Below are 19361 nucleotides of genomic sequence, written 5' to 3' on the forward strand. Positions count from 1 at the left end.
TTGTTTGTCTTTAAAAAAACCCTAAAGAAAACAGATTTTGAGAAGGATGTAGCAGGATCTGCTCAATCCTTTGATGCAAAGGTGATTTAGTGACCATTGACTTTCCAATAGGAGCTACAGTGAACTTGTCAGGAATACTCAAAATAGCGAGATGTCTTTTTAATAAACAACTTTAAGAATAAAAAAAAATCTCTATGAGAAGTCTTCCACATTTTGGTTTATTTGCTTCCTCAGCTGGAGAAAAGTGTTGCATCCTCACCCAGGTCTCTCCACACTTTGTTCTTCTCTCTTCCCTGGAGCACGTCCTGGGGCAGGCAGCGTTGGTGCAGGGAGGTTTTGCTGGAGGCTGGGTTTTTCTGCTGCCACCAATCCACGTGTTGTCCAGGTGGGAACAGTCAGCCAGGCTGCATGTCCCTGGCCAGGCTGAGCCCATCTGCTGGGAGCACTACGGAAGGGGCAGAGGGGGGGCTGAGGCTGCTCTGGGCATCCCGTGCCAGTGCCTCACCGCCCTCACAGAGAGGAATTCCATCCCGTCTCTCTTCGTACCACTCATCTCTCCCCAGACAGGGTGAGGCTGCTCTTTGCCCTGACGCTGGTGGAGTTCTCCTTCCCTGATCCATCCACCCACGAGCCCTCTCCTTTCCAGGAAAGCGGAGTGGCCCATGGCCCGCTGGCGCCGGGCCCGGCTCTCCCCGCTCACGCACGCGGGGCTGCTTTCCCTGCTTCCTTCCCGGCAAACACAACCTCCTGCTGGCTCCATCGGGCCATGTCCACTTTAAACCCCCCTTCAAAGGAAATCTTGGAACCACCTGCTGCATTTCCTGCAGCCCTGGCTTGGCTGGTTCAGCCCTGAGCTCCCATGGCTGCTGCCAGAGGAGCCAGGATGCGGAGCCGGGATGAGCTCAGTGCTCACCAAGGGGGGAGTTTGGGACTGGTGGGGATGTCAAGAGCCCTGGAAGCCCCACTCCTGTTTGGGGTCACCAAGGGGGCTGGGACAGGAGGAGGTGGGATGAGAGGTGGAGGGAAAGGGATCATTTTCAACGTGGTTTTGGAATGGAGGGGTTTGGAATGCGCTTTCGGGTTTTGTTTGCTTTGGGCAAGAGCCCAACGTGCTCCAGGGCCAAGTGCTGCAGAGCTGAGGCTCAGCTCAGCTCCCTCTATCCCTCCACCCCTCTGTCCCTCCCTCCCCCCATGGTGACTGGGGATATGGGACCCTGCAGCCCTGCCATGGGGGGATCAGCCCTGTGACCCCTTTGGAGGCAGCAAGAGGATGCTCTCAGTGCTCTCTGGCTTTGGATGAGATTTTGGAGGCTCTGGGTGCCAGGCTGGCACCGTGCCCCTGGGAGGGTTGTATCAGTCCCCCTGGAGCAGGAACTTGCAGGAGATGGGGGCTGGTGAGTGGGAATGCCCAACACCTGGGGGTGTGGAGGGATGTGGGAACCACCTGGCTGAGCCCCCCAGGCCCAGCCAAGGATGCAGAGGGTGGGGGGTCAGGCCTGGAAAGCTGTGGGAGCAATGGCAGGAGCCAGGAGCAGCCCCTGCCCGGCCATGGCGTGGTGGGGACGCACTGTGGCACTTTGGGGTCTGGCTGGGCCTTGGGCTGGGCCCTGCCCGAACCCCTCTTTGGCCTCTGAGGTGGCCTCCATCACCTGGGGTGGGTTTGGTCCCTCCAAGGTCCTGCCATGACCTCCGGGCTCACCTGGTGCTGGAATCCTGCAGGTGAGGGACTGCCAGGGCTGGAGGGGTGAGGAAGCGGGGGCTGCGCTGGTCCCTCAGGGCTGGGGGGGACAAAATCCCCAAGGGAAGAGGTGCTTGGGCAGCAGTGATGGAGAGCTCCTGGTCCTGTGCAGCCTGGCTGGGGCACCACACTCCCCAGTGCCACGTGCCGGGTGCGGTGCCGGGGCTGGCGACTGCTCCGACGTCGCCGTCCTGCTCTTTGCCCTCTCTCGAGCCCATCACTGGCGTGGCCCCAGGTTTCTGATCTGCCCAAACCGAAACTCGTTCACTCCTTTTCCAGAGGCTGACACCAGACCTGCCCCGTCCCCGCAGGCAGTGGCCTGGGGGTGCCAGCCCTGTGCCCCCTGTGCTGCTGCTGCTCCCTGCTCACCCCAGCTGCTGCCCCAGCACCTCCAGCCCAGGGTCCCTGGCACCCACAGCCCAGCTGGGGCTGCCCCTGCCCGAGGTGGGGTCAGACTCATGGAGGGTCACCCCATCACGGGGACACTGTGTCTTGCCATGGCGGGTGTGGCCCTGGTGCCCTTCCTGCTGCAGGGAGCCACTGGGAGGTGATGTTCCACCAGGGCTGGGATGTCTCCCATCGTGGATGTCCCCTGTAGGTCCTTGGGAACCCTTCCAGGCTCTCCACCTGGATGGTGGCCCCAAGCATAGCAGGTCCCTGCGGGCAGCCGCTCCTCATGCCCTCTTTGGTTTGTCCCTCACCGCAAAGGACAAGACACACTGGGAAGGGCCCTGTGCCACCCCCTGGCCATTGGGCCGCCGTCCCGGGGCCACGTGGGAGCATCAGCGGGCAGGTGGGAGCAGAGGGGGTGTCAGAGGTCGAGCCGGAAGGCCCCGAAGTAACTGGCAGCCGCGTCGTTGTAGTCGATGGCCAAGGAGGACACGGAGACGAAGAGCTCGTCGCCGGCCTTGAGCTCGAACAGTCCGCCCTGGTAGAGCGCGTGCAGCCCATAGTCCGCCTCGGGCGCCCAGCACTTGGTGCCCACGCCCTTGAGCAGCAGGATGGGCTGGCTGTGGGGTGGCTGCCACTGGATGCACTGCACGAGCTGCGGGCCCGAGTCCTGGGCGCCGGCGCTGCGGTAGCGGAAATAGATCTGGGAGTACACGTAGTACTTGCCCGGCTGCTCGACACGGAGCCGCCCGGCGCGGTAGGTGATGTTCTGCAGGTGGGAGTGCAGGGTGCTGTGCTCCCAGCGGGTGATGGCGTGGCGGCACGACTGCGACAGGTTCCCGAAGCGCTCCGAGATTCCTGGGGGAAGGGACCGTCACTGAGGGGAGCAGGTTCAGGTGAAGGGGAGGGGGTGGCTCTAACTCTCTCCCACTCCGGAGGGGTGGAGAAGGTGGCTTTGGACTGGTCCCCATCTGCCACCAAACGTCTCCTCCCATGCTGGTCCTTTGCCCTTCGGGAGAGGTCTCTCCCCTGTTCCCATCTCGGAGACCACCCGGTGCCCAGTGGGGCTCCCCGACTTCCCTGTCCTTTGGGGGAGTCCTCTCCCCATTCCCATCTTGGAAACCCACTGGTGCCCAGCAGGATGCCCTGACTCACCATCCTGGGTCAGGCTCTGTTGGCGGAGGGTGAGATGTGCCGAGGGCTTCCCGGCTGTTTTAGGAGGAACCTGCCCCTCTGAGGTGTTGAAGTAGCTCCGTCGGGCCTCTGTGGGACAGGGACAGTCAGCTGTAGAGGACCAAGCATGGGGACACCCAGCCCTGTGCCAGCAGGGCAGGGAAATGCCCCACTGACCCATCAGAGAGGAAGGTTATTCGGGGTCTTGTCAATCATTATCTAACGTGTCTGAGCTATCCCATGGCCCTGGTTCCCTGGACTCCAGACAGATGGACATGGCTGTCCCTCCAGCCCATTCCTGGGACGTGTGCCCTTCACCACCCAGTGGGACAATCCTGGTTCTCCCCTCTCCCGCCCAGCTCACAGCACCAGAGTCAGGGCTGGAGCCCACCAGCCCCCCACGCTGCTGACATCCCGGTGTGTGCACGTGGATCCCGGCTCCAGCTGCTCCCCCAGAGCTGGGAGAGGGACTCACCCTTCACCGTGCTCCTGCGGAGGATGTTCTCTGTCACCTGGGCCACAGAGAGGAGAAGGTGCCACGGTTAAAGGTGAAACAGAGGTTTCCCACACCCCAGCTCCTCCTCCAAGCCCCCGTCACCCTGTTTGTCACACTGTCTCTGTGCCCCACCATCTCCTTGCTGTGGAGGGCCTGGGTCCAGCCCCCTCCTTAAACCATCCTTGCCATTCCCCCCCTCCCACCCCTGCAGTGAGGTGGATGGGCAAACTGAGGCAGGGGGGCAGCCAGGAGCTCTCCCATCCTCCCCTGGTCCCCGGGCTCACCGTGGCCACGTAGGCTTTGATGGTGCTGGCCAGCTTGAGGCAGGTCTGGCTGCTGCTCAGCTCCTCCAGGCTGGAGCCCTCGGGCTGCTGATTGAGCATCTGCAGACACCGCAGCTCTTCTGCACTCCCCGGAGCCTGGGATTTCAGCTGGGATGGAAACAAATGGGGATGTCAAACTGGGATGGATGGAGGGAGCAGTGGGGGATCCCGGTGGGGCATGGACACGGGATAGCCACCTTCAGCTTGGCTCCTCCAGCATCAGGGGGGCTCAGAGAATGACCCTGAGCTGCCCCAATCCCAGAGCTGGCAGCGGGACAGGCGGCACCACCAGGATGCAAACCCAGCTGCGTCTCCTGTGTGGGATGGAGGGGGCGGTAGGAGGCTGGGTGGATCTGAGTTCAGTCAAAGTTCTGTTTTTTGTGGATTGGACATGCTAAATCTCATCTTGTCCTCCCGTGATCCTTTGCAGAAGCCCATCCCAGTGCTTCTGGAAGCACTCCAGCCCCTTTCATGGAGTTCCAACGCCAAGCGGGAGGTGGAGGCGGAGGAGGAGGCAGGACTCAAGGACTCTTACCAGCCACAGAGCACCAAGTAAATAACCCAAAATTCCCCTTATCCATCTCCTTTATCTCTTCCTCCCTCCCCTGGGGAAAACGAGGCTTCTCCAGCTCCAGGAAGTGCTCACTGCTCTGGGGCAGAAGCTGCCCCACCAGCCTCGGCTCCGTGGGCTCCGGGAGGCACGAGCTGCTGCAGGAGGCTGGACGTGCCTGGGCAGCCAGGGCTGCGCTCCTCCTGCTTCCCGACCTGAGCTGGGATTGCAAAACAAGCTCTGGCACAGCTTGGCTCTTCCAACTGCCGAGCTGGGACCCTGAGCAGTGCCAGGGCAGCTCAGGCAGGTCTTAGGCACTTCCCCGTGCTGGCTTGTGGTTTGGGATGGGAAGCCTTCCCTTTCCCTGGCCAGCTGCCCTTCCCCAGCTGTCCCGGGGCTGTCCCGGCTCTGCTCTGTGGTGTGGCTGTGGTGACCATCACAACTGGTGGCCACAGGGTCACCCCACACTGTGCTGCTGTCTGGGGCATGGGGAAACTGAGGCACAGATGGAATGGCTGCCCTGAAATCAGTGTGCCAGGAGCTGGGAATGAACACACTGGCACGTTGGCCACCCTACCTCTGTCACCTGGGGGGTTCCCAGATCCCAGGACACACCCAGGAGGCTTTGGGTCATCACCCAGGGCTTGGCCACCTCCAACACCCCCAGACCCCTGCCCTTCACAGCTGTGGGTACTCACTGCCTCACACCAGTATGTGCTCACCTTTAGGATCTATATCCCATCTACATGTGGCTATGCCTCTATATCAACAGAATATTGGGATCAATACAGCCTCTAGATCCGTAGAATATTGGGATCAGGATGGCCTCTCTATCAGCAGAATATGGGGATCAATACAGCCTCTAAATCCATAGAATACTGGGATCAATAGAGCCTCTAATCCGCAGAATACTGGGATCAATAAAGCCTCTAGATCTGCAGGATATTGGGATCAGTACAGCCTCTAGATCCACAGAATACTGGGATCAATAGAGCCTCTATCCCACAGGATACTGGGATCAATACAGACTCTGTATGTGCAGGACAGCCACGTGATGTCGGATTGAAGGGATTTGGGTTCCTTTCTGCACTCTTGTGCCCCTGGCTGGACCTGCCAGGGGGGCACAATTCCCTGTGGATGGGCTGCGGGTGACCCCGGAGGGTGTTCCCTGCACACACCTGCCCGCCCAGGTGGGAGCCGGGTGGTGCCAAGGCAGTGAATCCCGAGGGATGGGGCTGTTCCCGTGGCATCCCCGCGGCGGGTGCGTGTTCGGGCAGGGCAGTGCACACACCTCCGGGCTGCCCGGAGCGCTGACTATGGAGTGTGCCCGCGGAACCGGGGTCAGCCCGGGCCGGGGAGGTGCTGGAGCGAGTCCAGAGGAGACCACGGAGATGCTCCGAGGGCTGGAGCCCCTCTGCTCTGGAGCCAGGCTGGGAGAGCTGGAGGTGTTCAGTCTGGAAAGAGAAGGCTCCGGGGAGAACTTAGAGCCCCTTCCAGGGCCTAAAGAGGCTCCAGGAGACTGACTCCCTGTTCCCAGCACAGATCTCAGGAGGGATCCAGTGACCGGCCGCTGAAATCAGCCCCAATCGGTCCATTTCCGTGGTTTCCCCCTCCCTTCAGCTCTTCCCCGGGGCTCCGTCTCCCTCATTCGCCTGCTCTCTCCGGCGCCTTTCATGTGGCGCCTTTCATGTAAATCCCTCACAGAGGCACCACACGTGACTCAGGGATGGAAACAAAGCCCAAAGGAGGGCTGGAGCCGTCTCCAAAGGATGCTCCAGACAGGCTGTTTATTCCTCCGCGGGCTGGGCTTTTCCCTTTTCCCTGTCTCCGGTGTGGTTTGTGGAATGTCTGGCACTGCAGGACTCGTTTCTTGCTGGACCCTCAGGGATGAGGGTGCCCTCCACGGCAGCCCCGAGTTTCCTCTCCCCGTGGATCTCTCGTCTGGTGTTTCCCTGACGCTGCTGGGGGGTTGTTGTGGGTTGGAATCAGCGGCTGGGAGGGCGTTGGCAGGATCATGGCCAAGTTTGTGAGTGATTTGGCCCGAGTGACCCCACGGGAGGTGGGAATGGCGGGATCCCAGCACAGCTGTTGGGATTGCGCAGGAGCAAGAGCACAAGAGCTGCTGGAATGGGGGGGTGGTGCTGGTATGGGGGTCCCAGCATTTCACAGAGCGGGTTGAGGAGGATTTGGGGGTCCTGGAGCGTGGAAGAGTTGGGAATGGAGGAAGATTAAGATGAAGCAGGAACCAGGGGTCGGTTGGGCCCGGAGCCCAAGGAAATCCCCCCACATCCACTTCTGAGGCTGGAGACTCTGATGGGACCCCAGGGCAGGGCCCCCCTCCCAGTGAGGACCTTCAGCTCCAGGGCAGAGCCCAGGACAAAGGGGCCGTCTCTCCACATATGGATCCGCGACAGTGTCCACCCCTCCCTCCTCGCCTCCACATCTGGATCTGCAGCTCCGGGCGGAGCTCGGGCAGTGTCCACCCCGCATTCCACATCTGGATCCGCGGCTCCCTGGGGGGCCGGGGGCAGCGTCCACCCCCTCCCCTGCCCCCACATCTGGATCCGCGGCTCCCTGTGGAGCTGGAGACGGTCTCAACCCCCCATTCCACATCTGGATCCGGGGCTCCCCGTGGAGCTGGAGACGGTCTCAACCCCCCATTCCACATCTGGATCTGCGGCTCCCGGGGTGCCCGGGGCAGTGCCCGCCCTCCTCTCCCGCCCCCACATCTGGATCCTCGGCGGGGCAGCGCCGGTCGCTGCCGTGCCCGGCGGGCAGAGGCGCGGAGCGGGGAGCGGGGAGAGCTCTCCCGCAGCCACCGGCACTCCCTCCCGGGGGCGCAGCCGCGCCGCCGGTCCCGGCCCCCCCCCCGGAAAACGGGGCGGGGGGTCTCGGGGCAAAGCTCACCTTGGAGATGGCCATGGTGAAGTAGACGAACAGGCCGGTGGTGGAGGCGATCTGCACTGCCAGGATGGCCATGATAGCCACGCTGCCCCACAGGGGACCGCACCGCCGCCGCCGCTGCCCCCGCACCACCCCGGGGCCGCCGTCCGGACCGGGAGCGGGGCCGGGACCGGGACCCTCCGCCAGCATGGGCGCCTCCGAGCCGCCGCTGTCGGAGCGCAGGTAGTGCCCGGCGCTGGGCGGGTGCGGGGCCATGGCCCGGCCCGGTCCGGCTGTCCCGGTCCCGCTGTCCCGGTACCCCTGTCCCGGGCACCGAGCGGCGGCGGCGGCAGCGACCGCGGGGGCGGGGCCGGGGCGAGGCCGATTGGAGGGGGCGTGTCTGGGGGCGGGACCTGCGGCCGGAGGGGCGGGGCCTCCGCGGGGACCGAGCGGTGACACCGGGACTGATGGTGATACCGGGACCGAGCGGTGACACTGGGACTGACGGTGTCACCGGGACTGAGCGCTGACACGGGGACCGACGGTGGCCCCGGGGCTGCGGCTCAGGGGCAGCGGGGCCCAGGGAACAGGGCGAGGCCGTGGAACAGCGGGGATGCTGCGCGTCCCCAGGGAGCCGCAGAGTGACACTTCACGGGCGGATGGCGACAGGACAAGGGGGAATGGCTTCACACTGCCAGAGGCTGGCGTTAATGGGATATTAACCCCTGTGAGGGTGGCGAGGCCCTGGCACAGGTTGCCCAGAGAAGCTGTGGCTGGCCGAGCCCTGGAAGTGTTCGGGGCCCGGTTGGACGGGGCTTGGAATGACCTGGGATAGTGGGAGCTGGCCCTGCCCAGGTCAGGGGGTAGAACTGGGCTTTAAGGTCCTCCCAACCCAAACCATTCCATGATTCTTGTTTAAGCCTCACACCACCGTCACAGGGCAGTGTGGGTGCTGCTGGGGTGACCCCACAGAGCTCCAGACAGCAAGAAGCCCTCCTGTGCTGCCTGGGCTGAGAACAGGGCAAGGTCTCAGAGCTGGGGGGGGACATGACCTAAACTGGGTTTAGGTGGTGGGCCACATGTCAGCTCTGGCCACCACAAAAGGCTCAGCGAGGTGCAGGTTTGCAGGAAGGGGGGAAGTGCTGCTGAGCATGTCCTGGAGGCCATGCTGGGGGAATGTGCCCACCCTGCCCACCTGGACTGGGCACAGGGCTGCCCTCTGTGCACCCTGAGAGCTCTGTCCTGCAGGTGGGTCACATTCCCATCACTCTGCAATGGAAACATGGAGTAATTTGGAAAGCAAACAGAAAGGTGGGGGTGGGTGAGACACCTCCAGCACCACCCTGGAGGTATCTGCCCCATGGGCCATCCCGTCCCCAGGACATCTGGCCCTTCAGTGTCTCCAGGCCAGCGCTGCAGCTCACAGGGACATGTCACTGAGATGTGGCTGTGAAGCCAGAGCTCCTCTGAGCCCCCCAGGGCTGACCCCCCATGGGGGACCCCTCGGTGCTGCTCTCCTTGGTGAGAGCTGAGACCCAAAGCTCTGCCAGGCTGTGATCCATGATGGGCTCTAACCCATCTGTGATACCTCAGGAGTAACGTCGGTTCAGGATTTGGCCCTTAAGCCTGGATTTTCTGGGATAACTCAAAGAGAAGGAGCAGGTCCAGTTTCTCTTTTCCTGATAGCTTTGTGGGGCTGAGGGGAAGCAGCATCTGCCTCTCAGGTCTCTAAGCACCTTGGGCTTGGGTGGGGGGACAGGAATTGTCCCTTCTCTCAGCTGCCAGGGCAGGAGTTTGAAGAAAAACCTCCCCAGCATCCTTCCAGTCCTACTTTTCTGCTTTCTTTTCCCTTAGGGATGGTGTTGGTGTCTGTGTGCCACTACCAGGCTCTTTGCCATGTTAGGAGAGGGGAGTGCCCACCCTCCCGTGGGTCAGGGGGTGATGGTGAGGCAACATGAGGCTGTTTGGGGGTCTCCCCCCAGCACATGAGGAGATGCCCCTTGTCAGGGGGTGCTCAGGGCTGGTCCCCTGCCTGTCCCCAAACGCAGCCACCACTCGGGGTGTGGGGAGGGGAGTGGGTGGCCCCAATGTCTGAGCTGGTCGTACATGGGGCAGAGCATGGCAAAGGCTCTGGCAGCTCCTGCCTTTCCTCCTGCCTGAGCTGGAGCCTGTGAGGTCACCATGAGTGACTCTGGACCCCTCTCTATGTCCTTTCCTGGGCACTCTGGGCTCTGGTTGTGGCAGCAGCTGCTCTTGATTGCCTCTAGGCGTCCCTGACTCCATGCAGCGCCCTTTGACCTGCCCTCATGACCTCCCAGATGTGGGAAAGGGCGCAATGAGTCACTTTATCAGCTTGTGTTGCTGTTGTAAAAGCCTTTGGCCAGGCTGTACTAATGCCTTTGCATCACGGATCTAATCAGTTACTGGACCGTGTCTCCAGTGTCTCTGAATGTCTCCAGTGGGCTGTGATGGGCAAAGGCAGAGGATGGGCAGGAGGCTGGTGGGTTTCTTGGCATTTTCTGGGTAGCAGAAAGGTTTTGTCTCTTGCTCTTTAAACAAAAAAGGCCACACTGCTGTAGTTTGGGGGCTGCACTCCCCTGTTCCCTGTCCCCCGTTGAGCTGCACTGGAACCCCCTCAGATCAAAGCTGCAGGAGCAGGGAGAAGGAGGGGGGACCCCAAAAGACATGGGGGGGGGATTCTGGAAGGCTGAGGACCGATTTATTACAAGCCAAAGCCTCTCAGCTCAGGTTGCTTGCTGGCCTCTCATCGCTACCACCTCTGCCTTTCCAGCAGGAATGGGCTGCTGAACTCCCCAGGGAACCCCTGCCCATTCCACCTTCATGTTGCATCACTCTGGATGCTCCTGAGACCAGAGGATCTTCCACCCCAAAGCCTCTGCCAAGCCCATGAGTGTTTTTTCCCCCTTGTCTGCCAGCTCAGCGTGTACCTGGTGCCCAGAGCCCGGAGCTGCTCTGTTGTGGCACCATCCCTGCCCTGGCAAGGAGCTGTTTCCCCAGGTGAGATGCCTTCCATGGAGTTTGGGGGGAGATGACTAATTATGTCTGAAAAATCCGATGACAAGTCAACCCTCCTGGTTGTTCTCATGAAAAAGGCTCAGGACCTGCAGAACCAGGTGGAGAGGGAAGAGCTGGAAAAGGCCCATCTGGGAAACAAACTACTTTCCAACCTGGTCTAGAGGAAGGTGCCCCTGCCCATGGCAGGGAGTTGGAACCAGGTGAGCTTTAAGATTCCTTCCAACCCAAACCACTCCATGATTCCATGGTTTCAAGTGGGACATGGATGTATGTTCTGAAGCACCTTGGGACCACTGATCCCTGTGCTGCTCCATCAGATGGGGCAGGGATGCAGCTGGGCTCTGCCAAGGAGAAGAGGGAAGCCAGGAGCGACCAGAACTTGGAGCTTGGGGCTGCTCTCCGGGCCTTGGAGGAGGGAGATATGTCTGTGAGTCAGGGCAGGACCAGAACTGGAACTGTGCAGAGAAAACTGGGTGAGAGCCAGGGAAAAAAAAACGCCTCGGTCCTGGCTGAGGAATTGTTTTTCACTTCTAATGTTTCCTGGTCTGTGCACTGGGAGAGCCGGGTCAGTGGAGCCTGGAAATCTGTTTCCTCAGTGCTCCGTTGTGCAGAGCAAGTGCAGGGGAGCGGGAGAGGGGTTTGTTGGAGTCTCCCAGTGCCATCAATGAGGGGCTGGGACGGGGGAAACCCAGCAGGGGATACCTGCATGGAGATGGGAATTGTATCTCTGGGATCTCCCAGCCTGTCCCTTGGATTCACTTCAGTTTGCTTCAGGCAGGACGGTGGAATGTGCCATTTATGTTATTTGTCATGTTTTATGGAATGTCTTTGGACCCCCCCTAAGCTGGGTCACTGTAAGACATCCCTCCCAGGGGAAGCCCCAGAGCCAGGTCTCAGCTCCCCGTGGCCACTCCTTTAAGTAAAGCCCAGCCTGGCACTGGCTCCAGCAGCTGAGGATTCCAAACATGTGTTGGCCACACGATCCTGATCCTCTGTCGGGAAACAGCAGCCCCTGGGACGTGGAGTCATCGCGTGCAGCTCAGGAGCTGCTGCAGCCTCCCTGGAATGTGCCCTCAGATGTTTGTCTTTCGGTTTGAATCGATCAGTTCCTGTGCCAAGGTGTTTTTCAGGGAAAAACCTCTTCCCCATCACACCCTACCTCCAACAGGAAGGTCAGTGGATCCAGCTGATGCAGAGGATGAACTCACCTTCTTGACCAGTGAAGCACCCACTGGGAACCCTGCGCTGGGCTCAGCCCTGCCCTGCCCTCTCCTGGTGCCAGGGACCAGCCTTGCTCCCATATCCAGCCTTATTCCAAGGCCCAGCAAAGCCAGGGGATTCACTGTGCCTTGGCTCCCTTCCCTTCTGTGCCTCAGCTTCCCCCTCTCCAGCCTAGGCTCTCAGAGGGCCTTAGTTCCATAGAATCAGAATCCCAGGATGGTTTGGGTTGGAAGGGACCTTAAACTTCACCTCGATCCACCCCTGCCATGGGCAGGGACACCTTCCACCGTCCCAGGTTTCTCCAAGCCCTGTCCAACCTGGCCTTGAACACTTCCAGGGATGGAAGTGTCCAGCAACCTGTACCAGGGCCTCGCCACCCTCAGAGAGAATTTCTTCCCAGCATCCCATCTAACCCTGCCCCCTGGCAGTGGGAAGCCATTCCCCCTTGTCCCATCACTCCAGACCCTTGTCCAAAGTCCCTCTCCAGCTCTCGTGTGTGAGGGCAGAGACCCTCTGCCTTGTCTCCCAGGAATCTGGAGCTATGTGGAGGCTGGGGAGGGTGGTTTCAGTGAAACTATGCTTGGGGCTGACTCAGAGCCTCCCACTGCAGGTTTCCTGCTGGCTCAGCACTTTTCCATCCCCTCCTCCCTCCCCCTCCCCAGAATGCTCTCTCCAGCTCCTTGTGAAGATGCTGAACTCCATTCACTGCCTGTGGAGCCGGGAGAGGCCCCTTGCCCTTGCTGGGGGAGCTCACGGGGGTAGGGGTGTGTGTGTATGTGTGTTCCCTGCCTGCCTCTGTCTCACAGAAACACTGTTTTGGGGTGAACCTTGCACATTTTGGGTTGATGCACACCTGGCTTTGGCTGCGCAGGGTGGAGGGGCAGCAAGTTTTGGCCCCTCCCAGCCTTTGGGCTGCTACAGGGAGGAATCAGCCATGAGGATCCAGCCTCTTTCCCCCAAACCCTGGGAGCACCCCCAGCCCTTCCCTGGGTCTCTCCCCACCTGGAGCTGGGGCCAGGGTTGCTTGTCCCTGTTGTCATGGGGAGCGTGGAGACCTTCCCTGCTTGGTGGCACCAGGACATCTCCAGAGCTGCTCCAGCCCCACACATGCCAGGCCCCAAGTGGGAGAGGATGGTTTGGCTTGGATGGGCACAAGCTGGTGCTCACAGCCCTTGCTGAGCTCAGGCTGGTGGGGGGACCTGGAGCTTGGGAGCCAAGGGGTAGGGAGGGAAAGGAAGAGCAGGGATGTTCCATAGTGATCCAGGGCAGCTCCTGTGCTGCCCGTGGGAGTTTGGGTGGAGGAGCCCCATGAAGCCTCACACCAGCAAGGGATGTAGAACCCTAAACCTGCTGACCCAGCAACACCCTCTGGAACATCCCAAGGTGGGACAGCAGCTCCGAGACACACATGCCCTGGCCAGGAGCATCCCCAGGCTCCAGCAGGGGATGACTTTCTGCTGCAGCTCCTTCCCTGGGTTGGGCTCCCTCATCCCAGCGCTTCCGCTGATCTCCTCGCTCCCTCTAGTGGGATGGCTGCGTGGCTCCTGCCTGAGTCCATGTTCCTGCTCTTGATGTCCTTCTGGAGATCCTCCTCTGGCCATGCTGGGTCTGGTCCCTGCTCCAGCCCCTGTCCCTGCAGCCACGCTCCCCTTGCTGGTCCTGGAGGGGTCTGGTACTCAGGGAGGGAGCAGGGCATCCCCCACGAGATGCCCCAAAAGCTTTGTGCGAGGCTTTTTCGGGGTGTGGTGGCTCCGTCCTACCCCCAGCCCTGCTCTCCCTGATGTTTTGTGCACACACAGATGCCAGGAGGTGTGAATTCATCCTGTTCCCAGCTGCTGCCACATCAGGTGTGTCACCTCTCTCACCTGCCGTGGGAGCACCCGACACCACTGCTTTCACCCACATTGGCAATCCTGGCACAGCATCTCCCCTCTGAGGGGGTGCAGGCTGCCAAGCCACGCTCCTCCAGGGAAAAAAGTCCCTCTGGATAGGGACCAAGGGGACCCAGAGGTGATGGGTGTTGAGTTTGTTGTGTTTCTGAGGTTGCTGGGGGCCAGGAATAGGTGTCAAGAAGGGTGTCTGAGCCTGCCTTCAGCCGGAAGATCTGCACAGGGTGCTCAAACCAGTTTGGCTTGGCTGAGGTTTTTATGTCTGCATCTAATATATCTATATCTATCTATATCTATATCTATATCTATATCTATATCTATATCTATATCTATCTATATCGAATCTATATCTATATCTATATCTATATCTATATCTATATCTATATCTATCTATATCGAATCTATATCTATATCTATATCTATATCTATATCTATATCTATGTCTATCTATATCTATATCTAATCATCTATATCTATATCATCTATCTATATCTATCAATCTATGTCTATATCTATTTATATCTATATCTATTTATGCCTATATCTATTTTTATATCTTTATCTCTATCTAATCTATATTTATTCATCTATATATCTCACGGGTTGGTTTCCCAGCCTCCAGCCTCCAGCCTCCCAAAGCACCACGTAGGCTTTTCCTGCCACAAAACATCTGTTTGTGCCCTCTTCACCCTCCCAAGCTGCCCAAGTGATGGAAACCACCGGGGGAAGGAGAAGAACATCCTGTCCCTCCCCACCTGTTCCCCACGGAACATTCCGTGATGAACCTCCTGGGGGAGCAGCGGGATCTTCATGTCCCAGCCGCGGTCCCGTCCTTCCCACAGCCCTCCCTGGAGCTGGAGGACTGCTCCAGGAAATGATTAATCCCCAGTTTTTGTTGCTGTGGTGGGATCCTTTGCCCCGTGAAGGACCCCCGGGGGCAGGGGATGGGGTGAGGCCATTCCCTCAGTGCCTCTCCGCTGGGATTTGGGGCGTTTGCCCCGTGACAGGTGGAGCAGGTACGGGAGGGGCAGGAGGAGGCAGCGCCCAGGGCCTTGGGGGGGTTCTGTGGGTTGGGTTTGGATGTCCTGGGGAGGGGAGAGGAGGGAAGGCGAGGAGAAAGAGAGGAAGAGGAGAGGAGGAGGAGAGGAGAAGAGGAAAAGAGGAAGACAGGAGGAAGAGACGAGGAAGAGGAGAGGAGGAAGAGGAGGATGAGGAGGCGAAGAAGGTAGAGGAGGGGAAGGGAGGGAAGGGGAGAGAAAAGGAGGAGGAGAAAGAAGAGGAGGAGAGCAAGCCGGGGGGTGAGGGGGGGGAGTAGAGGAGAGGAGGAGGAGGAGAGGAACCGCCCGGAACCGCCCGGTCCCGCCCCAACGGATCTCCCGGAGTCTCGTGGCGGAGCCGCCGCTGTACCGGCCCCGCAGATGTTCCCCGTTCCCCTCCTCCCCTTCCTCCTCTTCCTCCTCCTCCTCCTCCTGGCCCCCGGCAGCGCGGCAGCCGGCCCGGGGATCACAGGCGAGTCTCTGCCCCGGGAGGAGCGGGGGGAAATACCCGGGACCCCCCCGTGGGGGGGTCGGTCACGCTCCGGGGGTGCCCGCGGGTCTCACCCGGCACGTTCTGGGCAGGTTTTGCTGAGTTGGGACCAGTTTGGGGGCAAAGCGCGGGGGGAAAGGCGGGCGGGGGCCCCTCCCCGCCGCATCGAGCCCCTCCGGGTCTGGGGGCGCGGGGAGCTGCTCCTGGCGCCTGTTTTAAGGAGCCAAGGCGAGTCCAGGCTCGGGCACGCCTTAATCCCGGGGAAAAAGCTTTTAGAGGAAGGTCGGGAAGGGACTTGCGGCTTTTCTCGGCTCTCGGCGCGTTTTCCTGGCAGAGCCCCGCAGCCCCGTCCCCCGGGGTCTGTGCCCCTGTAGCGTGGGAGGAGCGTTTCCAGGTCGCTGCTTAAAGAACTTGGGGGTCGGGGTGGGTGAGAAGCTCAACGCGACCCGGCCAACACGGCTGAATGCCCACAGCGTGGGCAGCAGGGCAGGGGGGGATTCTGCCCCTCTGCCCCCCCAGGTGAGACCCCACCTGCAGAGCTGCCTCCAGCCCTTGGGAAGAACATCAGAAGGACGTGGAGCTGCTGGAGAGAGTCCAGAGGAGGCCATGGAGATGCTCCAAGGGCTGGAGCCCCTCTGCTCTGGAGCCAGGCTGGGAGAGCTGGGGGGGTTCCCTGGAGAAGAGAAGCTCCAGGGAGACTTTATAGTCCCTTCCAGGGCCTAAAGGGGCTCCAGGAGAGCTGGAGAGGGACTTGGGACAAGGGTCTGGAGGGACAGGGCAAGGGGAAATGGCTTCTTGGTGAAGGTAGGGTCAGATGGGATATTGGGAAGAAGTTCCTCCATGTGAAGCCCTGGCACACATTGCTTCCCAACACTCCCCATCCCTGGGAGAGTCCAAGGCCAGGCTGGACAAGGCTTGGAGCAACCTAGTCTATTGGAAGGTGTCCCTGCCCGTGGGACTGGATGATCTTTAAAGTCCCTTCCAAACCATTCCATGATTCATGATTCTATAAATAATTCCCTCCTCAGCGCTGCTGTTCGTGCGCAGCTGAGCCAGGAAGGGTTCCTGCAGCACCTCCTTCATCCCCAGGTGGATGAAGTGGGATCTCCGTAGCCGTGGAGTCACTCCTGGTTTCTTTTCCAGCCCGCACGCTCGCTCCGTGCTACTCGGCCAACCTCAGCCCGGCCTCGGGGCGCCTGGTCTCGGCCGTGGGCTGCACCGTGCTGCTCACGGTGCCACAGCTGCGGGTGGGCAGAGCGGTGTCCTGGGAATACAGAACGGGCACAGAGCAGGGCGTCATCCTCCGCTATGCCTTCGATGGGCCCCCCAGCACGTCTCGCCCCTACGAGAACCGCACGAGGTTCGACGAGACGAACTTCTCGCTGCAGATGGTGCTGCGGCGCGGCGACGGGCGGCTGTACCGCCTCAGCTCTGAGGAGGAGGCCACAGACTGGTTCCAGCTGTACGTTGTTGGTGAGTGATGCCGCGGCCAACCCTCCTCCGTGGCCGGGCATCCACGGAGCCGCGGGTTTGCCCGCTGACGGTCCGCCTGTCTCTCCCAGAACCGCTGTCCGAGCCAGAAATCGTGGGCAACTCGTCGGTGAAGGCAGGAGACGACACCAAACTGGTCTGCAACGTCCTGGAAGGGAAGGCAGACTTGTACTGGTGGAAGAAAAACGGGAAGGTGCTGCTGGGAAGTGACCGCATCCAGTTTGAGGACAACAGCACGCTCTGCATCGTGCGGGCGTCGATGAGGGACAGCGGGTACTACGCGTGCGTGGTGCGCAACGCCGTGAGCCAGAACGAGACCTCCTTCCTGCTCCATGTCCACCGTGAGTGGGGGCTCCTGCCCCGTGCCCAGGGAAAGAAACGGGGGAAAACGGCCCCCAAAGAGGGATCCTCTCTCTCCTGCTGCCTGTGCTGCGTGGGCAGGTTCTTGCTTGGAGGGTGGGGGGGGTTGAATTTCCTCTGGCGCGGAGGATGAGGGTTCTCCCCTTTGCAGACTCGGCGCACGTGGTGCTGCCCGTGGTCCTGGCGTGTGTGGTGGTCGGCTGCCTCGCAGGTGGGTGCTGGGGAGCAGCTGGTGGGTGCTGGGCTGACTCTTTACCCTGCCTGCTGCCTGGCTGGTGGGTGCTGTGGCAGGTGCTGTGCACCAGAAGGGTACCATGTGGCAGGACCTGGCCTTACCACCCTACATCCTACAGGCAGGGGCTGGGCTTTGTCCCAGCTGTTGTTTCAAGCAGGGTGTCCCCAATCCGAGGGGGTCCTGCTGTCCTCCGTTGTCCTCTTTTACCTCCCTTTGCCTCCCTCCCCCCTGGGCACAAGAGGGAAGGTTGTCATGAAAACTCCTCCTGCACATCCAGAACAGGCAGGAGGTTATATTTGACTGTCCTGATCTGGGCCAGCCTCCAACAAAACCCCATGGTTGCCAGGGGAGGTCACACACCCCTTCTAGGGTGACAGCCCTGAGCCCCCCACCGTGCTCTGCTGTGGTTTTCTGCCCTCAGAAGGGAAATGTGCTTCCAGTCTTGTTTTTCCTCCTTTTTTGGAGCTGGAGAGCGTGTCTTCTGGCCCATCCCATCCCATCCCATCCTTAATCCCTGACAAAGTGAGGATTTTAATTCTCAGATTGCCAACTGAGGGGAAAAAAAAACACAAGAACCACCCAAGCCTGGACCTGGATCTGGTTTGAATGGAGTGGGAGGTTCTCCCTGGGGGTTGTAGGTGTGTTTTGTTGTTGCACAAAGGTTTCAGGTTTTTCCTGTGAAAAGCCTCCGGGCACTGGGGAGGTGCTGGAAAAGCTCCTGGCTGTGCTCCTGCTCTGCTCATCCCATCACACTCCCCTTCTCCCTGCTCACATGTGGCCAGAGCTGGTGGCTGGTCCCCTCCCTGGCTGTTGATGGGACTGGGACCTGTGGAGCACTGTGGGATTGGGCAGGGGGGGTCTCCTCCATACCCCAAACCCCAGCCCTGTGTCGGGAAGGGCTGTTGGATGCCCCCAGGTTGAGGTTTCCCAGCCGGAGCACCATCTCCAGGGCGTTTAATGGAGATGGGGGATGATGGGGCTTGGAGCAACTTGGTCTAGTGGAAGGTCCCTGCCCATAGCAGGGGATTGGAACTGAATGGGCTTCAAGGTCCCTTCCAATCCAAACCATTCTGGGATTCTGGGATGCTGCTGATGGCTGCTTTTATCCCCAGGTATCTTCGTCTGGTGCAGGAAAACGGAGCAGCCATTTCGGCTCTGTAGGTAAGATGCCTCCAGCCCCCTCCTGGGGGTGGCCCTGCTTCTCCAGCCAAAATTTACTATCTGCAAGCCCAAGTTTGTCCTTGGCTGGATCTGAGCGAGCTGGAGAAATGGGGGAGCTTGGAGTGCTATCCCAGCCTCTCCTGGTAAGAGGCAGTGGAGGGACTGCTCCCCCCACTCTGAAGGCTCAAAGGATTTGCTGTCCTCCCCTGTTGAATCCCCACTGCGATTTACTCTGGAAATATTCTTGATTCCCCCACCCAGAGCCTGATGCTCCTGGTTATCTTAGCTCTGGAACACGCTCTTTAATGGGTGGGTTTTTGAATACTCCAGAGATTTCTGGGAAGCCAGTGAGTCTCTAAATGTTCTCTGAAATTGCTCACTCTGTGTGACCACACACACCCTTGGGCTGTTAACTAGAGCTTCTTAGAGGGCAGTGGGTCCTTAAGGATGGAAAACCCATCCCACGTTGCTGCTGGTTGAAAACAAGAGAGCTTTCAGGTGTCTTGTGCAGCCAGGTAGGTCCCAGGTAACTCCTCCCAGGGATAAATTGGCCAACGTATCTCCTGGAGTTTGGAGCAGAGCAGAATTCCAGACCTTCTGGCACTGCCACTGCCAGCATGGGACATCCTGAGCTACCTGAAGCCTTGGAGGGGTCCAAGTGAGCAGCAGGTGGAGGATCCATGCCCGGGACATGGCTCAGATGAGAACCTCTCCTCTCCTTGCAGGTAGAGCTGCCTCAGCTGTTCCCTGGCTGCCCTTCCCTGATGATGGATGTTGCTGGGAATGCCGGGTGTCCCATCCAGTCCCAGCCTCTCCCGGGCTCACCTCTGAAGTGTTCAAGCTGCTGAAACCCACAAAATTTTTTGGAAAACACCAGCTTGGACTATT

The 19361-nt window shown here is 60.1% G+C and overlaps 2 protein-coding genes across 2 annotated transcripts; one reads left to right on the forward strand and one right to left on the reverse strand.

Annotated features, from left to right (window-relative positions):
- Window positions 1-211: 211 nt before the first annotated feature.
- Window positions 212-7864, reverse strand: LOC113973690 (tumor necrosis factor ligand superfamily member 10-like). The gene is made up of 5 exons (XM_027696118.1): window positions 7578-7864; window positions 4082-4228; window positions 3777-3813; window positions 3284-3391; window positions 212-2986 (listed from the first exon to the last, which is right to left on the reverse strand). The coding sequence occupies exons 1-5, from the start codon at window positions 7827-7829 to the stop codon at window positions 2550-2552; spliced, it is 981 nt and encodes a 326-aa protein (XP_027551919.1). The 5' UTR covers window positions 7830-7864; the 3' UTR covers window positions 212-2549.
- A 7147-nt stretch (window positions 7865-15011) lies between these two features.
- Window positions 15012-19361, forward strand: LOC113973695 (hemicentin-1-like). Its single transcript, XM_027696126.1, has 6 exons — window positions 15012-15208; window positions 16370-16699; window positions 16789-17058; window positions 17229-17288; window positions 18425-18473; window positions 19199-19361. The coding sequence occupies exons 1-6, from the start codon at window positions 15118-15120 to the stop codon at window positions 19200-19202; spliced, it is 804 nt and encodes a 267-aa protein (XP_027551927.1). The 5' UTR covers window positions 15012-15117; the 3' UTR covers window positions 19203-19361.

Source organism: Neopelma chrysocephalum, unplaced genomic scaffold, assembly GCF_003984885.1.
Source record: "Neopelma chrysocephalum unplaced genomic scaffold, ASM398488v2 Primary Assembly neopelma1_105, whole genome shotgun sequence".
Classification (NCBI taxonomy): domain Eukaryota; kingdom Metazoa; phylum Chordata; class Aves; order Passeriformes; family Pipridae; genus Neopelma; species Neopelma chrysocephalum.

What these genes read in the sequence shown, in the direction of transcription:
- LOC113973690 (XM_027696118.1), bottom strand. Translation starts at nt 7,829, where the DNA reads ATGGCCCCGCACCCGCCCAGCGCCGGGCACTACCTGCGCTCCGACAGC. An exon ending in TCAAAGCCTACGTGGCCACG is followed by an intron (nt 3,814 to 4,081) that starts GTGAGCCCGGGG and finishes TCTGTGGCCCAG; the next exon opens with GTGACAGAGAACATCCTCCG. An exon ending in CCGCAGGAGCACGGTGAAGG is followed by an intron (nt 3,392 to 3,776) that starts GTGAGTCCCTCT and finishes CCTGTCCCACAG; the next exon opens with AGGCCCGACGGAGCTACTTC.
- LOC113973695 (XM_027696126.1), top strand. Translation starts at nt 15,118, where the DNA reads ATGTTCCCCGTTCCCCTCCTCCCCTTCCTCCTCTTCCTCCTCCTCCTC. An exon ending in AGCCGGCCCGGGGATCACAG is followed by an intron (nt 15,209 to 16,369) that starts GCGAGTCTCTGC and finishes TTTCTTTTCCAG; the next exon opens with CCCGCACGCTCGCTCCGTGC. An exon ending in GTTCCAGCTGTACGTTGTTG is followed by an intron (nt 16,700 to 16,788) that starts GTGAGTGATGCC and finishes TGTCTCTCCCAG; the next exon opens with AACCGCTGTCCGAGCCAGAA.